At 54.1% G+C, this 12,688-nt stretch overlaps 3 protein-coding genes across 3 annotated transcripts; 2 read left to right on the top strand and 1 right to left on the bottom strand.

Moving 5' to 3' along the window:
- Positions 1–2,382: 2,382 nt before the first annotated feature.
- On the top strand, positions 2,383–4,089 carry NCS57_01053500 (Pyr-redox-2 domain-containing protein; the record flags this gene model as incomplete). Its single annotated transcript, XM_053060280.1, has 4 exons — positions 2,383–2,830; positions 2,917–3,616; positions 3,671–3,978; positions 4,034–4,089. 4 exons carry the CDS (start codon positions 2,383–2,385, stop codon positions 4,087–4,089), a joined length of 1,512 nt encoding a protein of 503 aa, XP_052910674.1.
- A 4,067-nt stretch (positions 4,090–8,156) lies between these two features.
- NCS57_01053400 (AlcB domain-containing protein) lies at positions 8,157–9,586 on the top strand (the record flags this gene model as incomplete). The annotated part of the gene is made up of 2 exons (XM_053060279.1): positions 8,157–9,167; positions 9,224–9,586. 2 exons carry the CDS (start codon positions 8,157–8,159, stop codon positions 9,584–9,586), a joined length of 1,374 nt encoding a protein of 457 aa, XP_052910673.1.
- A 389-nt stretch (positions 9,587–9,975) lies between these two features.
- Positions 9,976–11,852, bottom strand: NCS57_01053300 (uncharacterized protein; the record flags this gene model as incomplete). The annotated part of the gene is made up of 3 exons (XM_053060278.1): positions 9,976–10,319; positions 10,381–11,090; positions 11,179–11,852. 3 exons carry the CDS (start codon positions 11,850–11,852, stop codon positions 9,976–9,978), a joined length of 1,728 nt encoding a protein of 575 aa, XP_052910672.1.
- Positions 11,853–12,688: the final 836 nt, after the last annotated feature.

Below are 12,688 nucleotides of genomic sequence, written 5' to 3'. Positions count from 1 at the left end.
CACAAAGAAGTGAAAACTCAAGAGACCAGAAGGTAGAAAATTATTCTGCGCCGCTGGCAGTAGTGATGGTGATGAGCCAAAGAGATCCTACTCGGCTACGACGCGCAGATCGGTTCTTTACTGTATCTTGGCGCGACCTGATGAACCATGCTTTAACAACAGGCCCTGCATGATCCTAGGGAGGAAGAGGTAAAGTAGACGGAGACGGAGACGGAGGCGGAGACTGCAGAGCCTCTGATGCGCCGAGTCAAACAAGCATAACGAACTGACGGGTCCTTGGTTGTCCCTTTGGTTCATAGCTTGGCATCTCTAACGGGTATCAAGCCGACGGAACTAGACGAGGAGGGGAGGAGGCCCCCCACCAGATTGGCAGCATCGACACGACATGTGCTGGTGTGTGGTCCGTTGAGGCTTTACTCGGTTTGGGTTTCTGTGAATCAAGACCATGGCCGGCTCAGCCCTTGGTGGACGAGTAGCCAAATTGGGGTTGACAGGGGATGAACATTGAATGCGAGTGAGTGCTCCTGGCCAAGAAGAAGGGCAGGCGAGCATGGGGGGGCCACGGATATGAGCATGGATGGTCTGCTTTAGATGGTCCGTGGAGAGGGTGAAGGTGGTGGTGGAGTTGTGCTCGAGGGTAAAGGTTGGATGTTCAGATGTCGAGGAAAGTACCTCGCATGTTCCTTCCGCACCGACCGAGCCCGGTTACGCTACGGACACGCCCCCTTCTCCGGGCACCCACTTTCCAATCCCTAACAACTCATCGGGAGCCGTGCTACGGGTACGCTATACCGGTTTCCCCTCTGGACCTGGACGGACGGACAGACGGCATGGACCCTTTGTCGCCTCCTTCTTGGCTGCTGCCGATGATGACGGAAAACACTGAGCGGCGCAAATTTCCCAGCGTGGAGCCATTCCAAGGGCTTCAAGCCCGGCCTCATCCTCGTCCTGGCCAGGATTGGCTTTCTCCAGGGGCACAGGCGGGCTAGCCAAGGATTTTCGGATCAGATAAAAAATTTCGTCTCCTCGTGGGATGGCAATCAATCAGCGAGTTTGCCAAGTTTGTGCCACCCCCTTGAGTTATCTGATCTTCGCCCGACCATCGGTCACCGAATCAGTCTCGGCATCCCAACGCCTCTTTTCATGGTTCGCCGGCATTACACTGTGGGAGAAGGACCCAGGACAGCGACTTCGGGACTCAATGCCGGCATCGCAATGAAGAGAAGAGCATGGGAAGTTTTCAATGACCACTAATGATGTAGGAAGGATCCCTTTTTCTACCAAAGAGGACCAAGGGGGCTTCCTGCTAAGTGCAATGTAATGTGACGCTGCAAAAATGGCTCAGGACCACCTACGGCACTGGGGCTTTCCGGTCGACCCATTTGGTGTCAACGCTTGGCAAGCGGTTGAAGGAATGGCTACAGAACCTTTTGATTCCTTCCTTTCCATACACGTGAACAAAGCAGGATGATGGCATCCACGCTAGAAGGTAGTATTGCACATACGTGGTCTAGTCTGTAGATCGGTCCTCTTGGTCGGTCCGGCCTTCGATCAGATAACGGTATGGCACACTGTCCTCCCGTCGCAGTCAAGCATTCCTTCGCAAGGATGGAAAAATCAGATCAGGTGGAACAAAACAGTCCCGGGTGGGATTGTTTGCTTTTTTGGTCGTTTATCCTAGTCCTTTCAGTCAGCGTCTCGTCATTCTGCCCCAATTCTGCTGCGTATTCGTTCTGTCTTCCAGTCATGGCGAGCTGGCACGGGCGCACGTGCTCGGGTACGTACCGGCCCTCCGAGGTCGTCCCCAGGGGCTTGCGGCGCCTGGGACGGATCTGATAACTTTAACTCCACAATTGGGAGCATCACCAAATCCCAACGCCCGCGCCGTCCAGGAGCCATGGAGCCCGCCCCACGGCGATGCCTCTGTCCGACTGGCTCCGGCCCGCATCGGCTCCTCAATTCTCGCTGTCCCGGGTACTCTGAGTAGGCCGCTTGTCATGGAATCCTGATGGGGAAGAGGGCTGTGCAGACGGGAAGCTGTGAAGCTCGTCGTTTGCTGGCCAATTCCGAGGCCAGGTCACCCTTGATCCGACATTGGCGCCCCTTCCTCTCGGTCCAAGGTCGCTCGCTGTCCGCTGTCTCGGAGAGCCTGTCTGCTTGCCTGTCAATATTGTACTGTGCGAGCGAGCCAGCGGTAGCAGAGACCGCCCTGCCGCACTGCGTCACCAATCCCGCCGCTGTCGCCTTTTTACTCTTGGGGAAACTTGTTGAGGGGGGGGCCTTGCTTTTATTTCCGCTCGTCTATATTCCCGTCTTTCCTCTCCCTCTCGACTATTTCTTCTTCCTTCCTCAACCTCCTCCATCTTCCCCATCTTTCAGCTCATGTTCATCTCCCGAGTCTCTACCAGATTCTCGGAACAACTGCTGACGGCCCCCCACGTTTCTGCTTGCACTCACACCACGCGAGCCTTTTCGTCCCGTGCCTGGACCTCGTCCCGTCCAACTGCCATCGTACAATCGACGCTTCAGCTCCGTGCAAGAGCCATTCCCGTAGCGTCCAGTCCCCCGCTTGCATACCAGAATCGTCCCATATTCCACCATCCCAAGTCCTTTGCCAGCGCCACCACAATGGGCTCACTCCCCGAAGCATCCCACGCTGTGCGTGTCCTCGTTCTCGGCGGCTGCTATGCAGGCCTCTCTGCTGCTGTCAATCTGCTCGATCTGAGCCAGGGATACTCGCCCCGCATGAGCTCCGAGCCTTACATCCACCACCCCAACCTGCCTCACTTTGACATCGAGATTACCATTGTCGATGAGCGGGATGGCTACTGTGAGTAAACATTCGTCCGTGTCTCCGCTTTTCAGCTAGGCCTCGGCATCGTATAAGAGACCGGACCGCTGACTGTGATGCTGCAGACCACTTGATCGGCTCGCCTCTGGCCCTGGCCGATTCGGAGTACGCCAAGAAGAACTGGGTCAAGTTCTCGGACATTCCTGGCCTTGACTCCCCGAGCATCAAGATCATCCAGGGCTCCGTCACCGACGTTGACCTTACCGCCAAGACTGCCACCGTCTCAGCCTACCTCACCCAGGAGAAGAGCACTCATCAGTATGACTACCTTGTCTCTGCCACCGGCCTTCGACGTGTCTGGCCTGTCGTTCCTCAGTCCTTGACCCGCAAGCAGTACCTGCTCGAGGCTGAGAACCACATCCAGGCTGTCAACCACGCCAAGGATGGCGTTGTTGTCGTTGGTGGAGGTGCTGTCGGTATTGAGATGGCTGCCGAGCTCAAGATGGTCAAGCCTCACGTCAAGGTGACCCTTGTCCACTCTCGGGACAAGCTCCTCTCCTCTGAGGGTCTTCCCGACGAGACCAAGGACGTTGCTCTTGAGCTCCTTCTCGAGTCTGGCGTCGAGGTTCTCATGAACCACCGCCTGGCTTCCACCAAGAAGGTCGAGACTCTCGATGGCAGCGACAAGCACGAGATTGAGTTCACCAACGGCCACAAGATGTTTGCCAGCGAGGTCATCATGGCCATCTCCAAGAGTGTCCCCACCTCCAAGTACCTGCCCGCCGCGGCTCTTGATGAGGAGGGATACGTCAAGATCAAGCCCAAGTAAGTAGAGACCATCACAGTATATCATGAACAGCTAATAACCTCTCCCTACAGCCTGCAGTTTGAGGATGGAACTCCCAACAACGAGTACCACTTTGCGGCTGGTGACATCGCCAAGTGGTCCGGTATCAAGCGCTGCGGTGGTGCCATGCACCACGGCCACTACACTGCGCAGAACATCCACCAGCACATCGTCAGCCACCGAACTGGCGAGGCTCCCAAGTACCATGAGCTTAACCACTTCCCTCCCGTGATCGGTCTGGCTGTCGGCAAGAAGGCCGTCGCCTCCAGCCCCGACTCTGGCACCATCTCGGGCGAGGATGTTGCTCAGGCCTACTTCAGGGATGATCTTGGCTGGACAAGTAAGTTAAATACCTGATTTAATTTTTCAACGGCCGGCGACTAACACATCCGCAGTTTGCTGGAATTACATGCAGCTCGGCGGACGCAAGACTGATGAGGCCAAGGTCTAGGGTTGGAAATACAGGGTTTTCAGGGGTTCGGCGTTGTGGAATACAATAGGGTAGAACTTTGTTATGTCACGATGAGCGTATTTCGTGTATGACAATGAATAAGTTATGACATTCCATCAATTGATAATTGTCCAGAGGACGGTAGTGCCTTGTTGAATGGTTGCAGATGCACTTGCAGGGGGACGAGCTTGATCCTAACCCTCTCATGTAACCATAACTGGTAAGCTTTAAATGCAACTATCGCCATGACTATGATGTCATGTGTTAGAAGACAACACTAGTGCGATAAATATTCTCTAATACAAACACTTGTACACTATTTCTTCATGCTCAAGGTGTCTTCCTAGACGAACTACCCTATATCAGAACCTGATAGGGATTGTTTATTAACCCATGAGTTTGATTTCATATCTAAAAAAGGGTCGCTCCAGGGTAGTGATGCTCTCTGAAATCTTTAGAAGTATTTAGATGTTAACATGTAGATGAGGCCAAGCAATTTGTTTATTACTTATTTACTCGTGGTTAATCATGATGATGGGGAGATGAAAAACTACGTGAAATGGGCCGTGCATACGATAGTAACTACCATCATGACTACATAATTACAATTGGCGATTTTGAATCTTATTATTTACTTTGTCTTTTCAACACCATGCTCGCAATACGGGTACACCGAGTACCATATTGATCCTTCCTCTTTTAGATAACACGGCCCCTGACCTGTTTGCGTTCCCTAACATCATAGTCACGCCAAACAAGCACCGAGACAACCGCTACAGCCAACGTCGCAGTACCGACAGCGTCGAATTCGCGGGCGTAGTGGTAGATGGACTCCCACCACTTTCGGTTGCTCTTACGTTTGGGCACCAATCCCATGTGCTCGGCCTTGTAGTAGTAGTGCATGAAGAGACCAAAGAGCGGCAACGTGACGGCAGACGTAACGATGCAAAAGACGCCATAGCCCTAACGGAAGCCAGGTCCTTTGAGGAAGGCCGTGGTCATGTAACCCGTGATCCAAGTGGTGATGATGTAAGGAGAAGCAGCATAGGCGATCATTAAGACTCGATTCTTGAGAGCAGATGTATCTGCGATGAAGATATGGAGACTAAAATCGACGCCATTGTATCTAACCAATCGTCAGTCAAGGTAAAGAGTCAAAGTGATAGATTGATAAAGACATCGGCCCAAGTCCCGATCGGGTTACTCCCTGGAGGCTTGGAAAGGAGGCGCAGCCACATCCCACCGAAAATCCGGGGATGCCAAGCACAGCTCGTGTAGGGCTGAACTATCGACGACCGAGTGTGAATGTAAAGAGGCGAAACTGATCCGACCCAGTAAAAGATCTGCGCTGCGGCATGCGTCTTAACACCGTTGCATCCGGCCATCATGACTAGGCCCATTGTGAGAAAGATGATGGAGAAGAGATAACCCTGAGGGCGACCAAAGACATTGAGGACCTTTGCCAGCGTGAGCTTGAAGACACCACCAATAATGGAGCTGAAAATGTCAACAGTCGGCGTGAGAGAGTGAGACTGGGATGCCTAGGTAACATAGGGCTTGAGAGCACCCGAGTTGGACTGCTGCATGGAATCGATAAGGTAGATGACCCAGATGGAGATGTACGCCGTGATGATAGCCGGTCGAGTCCACAGGCTGGCCATGGCCTGTATGTTCTGCACACCAGCCTGTGCCTTGGAATCGACGGTGTCGTCGGTATCGAAGCCGCTGTGGTCGAGGTTGGCTTCTTTGTTGTGACCATCGTCTTGATCGCCGTCTGGCGGGGTGGCCGGGCGACTTTACAGCCACTTCGGCCATGATTGAGAATCTGTCTCTTGAGACAACAATGAAGGAGGGCAAGAGACTAGAGGGAAGCAAGGCAGAAAATAGATGGTCAAGAGCCAGCGTCGCAATGGACTAGAGACACATGGAATGTGAGACACAGGAGGAGAGATTGAGATTGGGTAGGATTATCAAATAATATATATACCAACAGATTAACCCAGAAAAAATATGATCACTGCTTAATAGAGAGCTTGCCAGGCAGCCGGGACCTGAAGTTCCTGGAACCCATACTCGCGTCGAGATGGGGTGCCGTCTCCCGTATAGCCGTGGTGCAACTGTTGCAATGAGTGGGCAGAAAAAGCGGGATCACCAAAGGGATCAGAAACCCTGAACCAACAGACATGATGAGTTTGATCAGCTGCATGAAACCCTTTTTCGTCCATCGCATGAGGGTCGGGAATAAGACGGCGGGAATGCCAGCCCTCCATGAACTCAATTGATCGGCTATGACGGCTCATAGGTTGTCATGATGAAGGATTGAGGGATGATATGGGAAGGCATCAGATCGAGTGTCTCCTTCAGGGATTGGCATATAGCTGCAAGCGAACTCTGGACTTCACCAATCCCGGATCTTCGGGCAATTTCAGATCCTATAGTCCTACAAGAGTGTCAGCGATGATATTATCAGATAATCAGTAATGTGCTGTTGGCCACCGGTGGTGAGGCTCTTCGGGAACAGCGAGGAATGATGGGGGCCATGATGAAAACCCACTGCTGATCAGCAAGTAGAATTCTGCGAGAGCCAACTTGGCGCATGGGAATACTGTACTAGGGAAGGACGGCAAGCACATGTCGCTGACAGTTGGAACGCCGTGAAGGCGCCGAAGCTCGGTCTCTTTTCAACAGCATGTCCCACGAACTACCGGCGTCGAGCATCGGCTTAGGCGAACGCGTGGATAATATGTACTACGTAGAAGGACCCTCCTATTCTCTCCCACGTCCCCCACGAAGCCGTCGTGCCGTCCAAGTGTCTAGTGGCGCTCAACGAACCATGGGCCCCTAGAGAGTGGACTAGTGCGATGTGAGGCCTCTGGTAGCAGTTGTGAACCTTGGCCATTGTCAACCTTGCAAGCGATGAGGTGATGTAAATCAGATCAATTGCCTGAAGCGGAATAAGTCGCTGGCCCTGGACAAGCGGGTAGCTGATCCAAGATGGATTAGCGTGACGCCGGTCGATTCTTCGGCCAAGGTCTGGTGGAGGTAGCTGCCACGAATAGCATCCCTCGACGGCGTGGATGAGCGTTTTATCAGATCCCTCTAGTTTTGGTAGGCGGTGAGAACATCTCCAGGGAGATTAGATAATCAATCCCATCTCCGACAACCGGCTGGCGGCCTGGCCTGCATCCGGGGTGTGTCGATATTGGCTCGGCTTGGCCAGGGGATGCCGGCCCCTTTAAGTTATCAGATCCGCTTTTGCCCACGCTGGTGACCCAAGCAGTCGCCCTGGTGCAGAGCATGCAAGCCACCATGCACCGGCCGGTACCGAAGGGTACAATCTCGTGTCTTTGCGCCCTTGGTGGTCCTTTTCCCCGTACGAATCGCCAGAGTCGGCTTCGCCTGGAGCTTTTGCAGCGCTGAAAGTGCTTGGCTGCTGGGTGTGCCCCATGTGACCCGGCAATGTTTCCGCCCCGAGGTTGTCCGTCCGTCTGGTGTGGCCGTGCTTGAGGTCTGGTCGATGTTGATATATCCTCAACTCAAGGACGAATGCCTTCATGAGGTACTTGGCCCTTGGCACGGTAGGGGTCTCGGATGATGGAGAACTGATCGGAGCTGTTGGTTTGCACATCTTGCGGGAGGGGATCTTTCGGCACTCGATAGCCAGAGACACGGCTCGACTAGCCGGTGCTTGGAGCGGCGACCGTTGTTGCATCGTTGACGCCCTTTACCGTTTCGCAACTGCACCTAGGCGTATTGCTGCAGCATGTGCCCTGTCTAGGCCAGGTCTAGTCCAACCGGCCGGCTAGCCTAGCAACGGCCTGGGAGCTGGGGATCGGATTGATAATGGTTACTGCATCCACACGCCGTGCAGGAAGCAAGCGGAGTTGACAGCCCCAAGAACTGAGCTCATCCCGAAGTGGCGTCTGGCGACAGACGAGGTGCGGAAATTCTCCCACGGCCGGTTTTTCTTTTGCGAATAGCTTCTCGGCACTCGGGATCCTTTTATTTCACTTCTCCCGACCTTGCTTCTTTGTCTCGATAATCCCTATGTTCTAATTCCTGCCAAAATGTCAGCGCCAGCGGGTACTTTTTCTGCCGTCAAGGCCGGCGAGGCCATCATCAAGCTGCCTCATCCATACCAGACCGAGTATGCCATCGAAAAGGCCTCAGCTCCCTCCGGTGTCGAAACGCCTGTTTACAAGCTCGTTCACAAAGCTTCTGCGACCGCCAAACCTCTCCCCTTTGAGCTCCACAACTCTTCGCTCGTCTTCTCAGATCCGGTTGACCTCAAGTCGAGCGAACTTCCTTCTCAATCCAACAACAGCCCTTGGGCTCGTGCTCGTCGCTCGCCCGGCGTCACCTTTTATTGGGATGGCGCTGAGGCCCCGACTTTGGGCCAGGCTTGGCTGCTCGTTTACACAATCCTCACGCTGAGGCCATCCGTGGAGTCTTTCCGCCTGGAGCTCCGAGGAGCCAACGCCGCGGTCTTGGGACGGCAGCTTGTCGCGGTCCTGCTTGCCATTGACCATCCTCTCAAGGCTCGGGAGAAGCGCCAGCCTTCCAGCAAGACCGACGAGAGCCTTGTGCTTGTCCTGCGAAGCACATTCTGGCAGGGCGCTGGTTCGCCATTTGGCCCCCGACCGGTTTGGTGCCCTGCTGAGTCGCCGTCGTCTCTGCCCGCGTCGAACCCTCTGGGATCATATCCTCTGACACCTTTCTACAACACCACAACCATTGCCTCGGCCGGCGATCCTGAGGATCCTGAACGATATCAGCAGTCATGGCACCCAATTCGGCCGGCCAAGCCCGCGCCGGGCGCGGTCATCTACAGCCGATGGATCCCCCATCTTAACGAGACCTTTTCCATGGTTTCGCTCGACTACGAGGATGCCGAGCATCTGCGCCTTTTCCATGAATGGCAGAACGACCCCCGTGTTTCGCAGGGCTGGAACGAGACGGGCACTCTCGAGCAGCACCGCGAGTACCTGCGTAATATCCATGAGGACCCCCACCAAGTCGCCATCCTGGCTAAGTGGGAAGACACCTACTTTGCTTACTTCGAGGTCTACTGGGCCAAGGTATGTCCCACCCTCCTTTTCCAAGCCTTCCACGTTTCTGACCAAATGTTCTGCAGGAGGATCGCCTGGGTGGCTACTTCAACGCTGGTGACTTTGACCGCGGCCGCCACTCTCTCGTTGGCGATGTGCGCTTCCGTGGCCCGCATCGCGTGTCAGCGTGGTGGAGCAGCTTGATGCACTACCTGTACCTTGATGATCCGCGCACCATGTATGTCGTGGGTGAACCCAAGGAGACAAACACGACCGTTGTCATGTACGACTTTATTCACGGGTTCGGGTTGGACAAGTTTGTCGACCTTCCACACAAGCGCAGCGCTTTTGTTCGATGCTCTCGCGAGCGCTTCTTCCAGCTGTGCCCGCTGGGAGAGAACGAGAAGGTCGTTGGCGGCATGAGGTTGGGTCTGGTGCCCAAGCTGTAATTATTCAGGATACCCATGATAGCTGAGGATAGTGTTTCTGTGTGGATGGATGGATGATTTGGAAGAGGACAGTTGGTTGTTGGTTGAAATGGATGTTTTGCCAAGATAAAAAGTTCAATTCTTAGCGGTTGTCACTGCACTGTGTCACTGTGATTTCTGACGGGAAGGTGCATGTTGTGGATGGTAGTTGGTCGTGCATTTGGCAAGTGCGAAATGGAATTTTCATGTTTCCTTCTCTGGCCCAACCAACAATCGCTACCTACTTTTATCTGACCTTCTCATTCTCTGCGGACTCCATTTTAGACCTTGCAAACCCATTCATTCTGTATACCTATATTTTCCCATAATTCCATCCATCTACTCCTTTTGAACAGAAATCTATCAAACATCTACAACTTGGAGGTATTCGCTTGCTTTCGAAGAAGCTCGTCACCGAGCTTGGCCATCTCGAACTTGCGCACCTTGCCGCTGCCAGTCAAAGGCACCGTCGCTGGCACGTCGTCATGGCCCAGCCAAAAGACGTGGGCCGGCGACTTGTGGCCACCAAGTCTCTTGCGGCACCAGTCACGGAGCTCCTCGAACGTGGGCTTTTGGTGACCCTCAGCCAGTTCGACGAAAGCACCCACAACCTCGCCATAGTGCTTGTTCTTGAGACCAACCACGATGGCTCGAGAGATATTGGGATGGGCCATGAGGCGCTCCTCAATCTCGAGCGGGTAGATGTTCTCTCCACCTGGACACTGGGGTTAGCTGGACATCCTTCATCAGGTACGTGAGAGAGAATTGGAGCTTACCTCGAATGATAATGTCCTTGAAACGGCCGGTGATGGAACAATATCCAGCCTCATCAAACACTGCCTCGTCACCAGTGTGCAGCCACAACACGCCTGAAGCATCCCGCATCATAGTCTCATTGGTCTTCTCCGAGTTGTTCCAGTACCCAGCCTGAAGCTGGTAACCGCCAATGCACAATTCACCTCGGCTGCCGAGGGGCACAATGTTGCCGTCACGGTCAACAATCTTGGCCTTGGCATGAGGCATCAACGTTCCGACAGTGGTCAGCCGCTTGTCAATGGAATCATCAGTGAATGCATTGAAGCAAGTTGGAGAAGCCTCGGTCAGGCCATAGCTGCTGGTGAACTCGGTCATGCCAAAACGGTTGACAAGAAGTTCCATGAGGTAACGCGGCACGGGAGCACCAGCGATGATGCCAGTGCGCAGGTTATCGCAATTGAAGTTCTCTGGCCACTTGGCCTGGAACAACGAGTCGAACATGGCAGGGACACCATGAACAGCGGTGCATTTCTCGTCAGAGATCGCCTGGAGAGTCGCTTGAATATCGAAGACCTCAGCAGGATAGACAATCTTGCCACCGTGTGTGACAATGGCGAGGAGACCGAGCACCAGGCCAAAGCAATGGAAGAGGGGAGGAGGGCAGCACAGGACATCGACCGAGCTCAGTCGCATACGGTCGCCGATGAAGCGCGAATTGTTCACCAAGTTACTATCAACATATTAGCCGGGATCCCGCATATACCTGTCTACGTGCGAGTGACAAGGTTACTCGGCTGGGGGTTGTTTTCTCCACTTACTGGTGAGTGAGCATGGCAGCTTTGGGCAGTCCCGTTGTTCCGCTTGTGAACTGAAGGTTGACCACTTGATGGGGCAGCACCTTGCTCATGGCGCGATAGAGCCTTTGGTGATTTTGTCGGCGACCAGCACTTACGAGCTCGTCGTAGGTCTGGTACTTGCCCGACTCATCCCCTCTCAGCATTACGACCTTGGGGGACGTTTTCTTATTTTCGAGCTGCTGTAGCAGCTGTGTCTGATCGAGGCGACCGATGCGTGGTGTTGTGAAGAGAATCTTGCTGTCGGAGAACTTGAGGCCGTACATGGCTTCGGTCGGAGTGTAGGTGTTGTTGAGAATGACGAGGATTGCGCCGATCTTGGCCACGGCAAAGAAGACAGCTGCGTATTGCTCGCAGTTGCCAGCCATGATTGCGACTCGGTCGCCAACTCCAATGCCCATGTCTAGCAAAGCCTGCGACAAGGAAGAGCTTTGCTGGTTGAGCTCATTATACGTCCAACGAGCGCCCGTCCATGGGATGACCAGACATTCCTGGTTGCCATGCTGATAGGTTTGCAGTTCGAGGAGCTCGCCAAGTGTCAGGTCGACGAGAGGAGGGTCGACAGGGCCTTCAAGCACAGAAAGTTTCTGCGTTGGCTGCGTGGGCTCGGGATGGATATCTGCGGTAGCAGTTGTCATGATGGCGGCGGTACAAGAAAAATCGACAATGGCTTCAAAACACAGATTCAAGACTTGGGATGTTTTGCGCAAGTCAGATCGTTCATGGGACTTGTTCGCAAAATAACATTCGCCAGCAGGCTACAGAAGAACCGAAACTCCAGAAAAACGCCAGCGAACGCCGACAAAGGGCTCTCCCACGCAATTATGCATGCCCCAAATTGAACAGCCGCTATCCAACGCTTGCGCATCCGTCTTATCCCGTCCTACCAGCCATCGCCAACCGGCCCCACTGCGAATGCCGCTCTCCGTCCAGCTCCATGCTTCTGGGACGAGGTGGACGCCAATTACGGAGTCGAGAGCGCACATCTTTGAGAGCGAGCCGAACGATGTGGGATTCCTGCACCGCGCCGGTGCGGCAATTACCTCAAGGATCTGCTGGTGCAGCAGGGACGGAGGCCGGCCAGACGCCATCACCAGTAGCATCATCCCGCACCATGGTCCGTTGCAACTCGACCCTGGTTCTCTTGGGGCTGAGAATGCTTGCCCGCCTTCTCAACCTGGTCTTGAGTTCATCTGAGTTCTCATCTCCATCTACTCCGAGGATACGGTGCAGCGTGGCTTGTGGTAACTACCGGTAGCTCCATCTCCGACGGAGTAGATATCCACACATCCATCCCACGCTTGTTTTGTCCCTGGTTCTCATCTTGCATTGCCCTGGCCCATCCCGTCATCGATACCATACCCCATCCGTACTCGTTATGACCATTCCTCCTTGTCCCCATCGGCCCCGGCTTCCTCTCGAGGCTTGAGCCGTCTCAAGGTCAACTTTTTTAGCGGCTTTTTCTGGCGGCAAG

This window comes from Fusarium keratoplasticum, chromosome 8 (genome assembly GCF_025433545.1).
Source record: "Fusarium keratoplasticum isolate Fu6.1 chromosome 8, whole genome shotgun sequence".
Taxonomy (NCBI): Eukaryota; Fungi; Ascomycota; class Sordariomycetes; order Hypocreales; family Nectriaceae; genus Fusarium; species Fusarium keratoplasticum.
The sequence above is the reverse complement of the archived record's forward strand: the minus strand, read 5'-3'. Positions and strand labels throughout refer to the sequence as shown.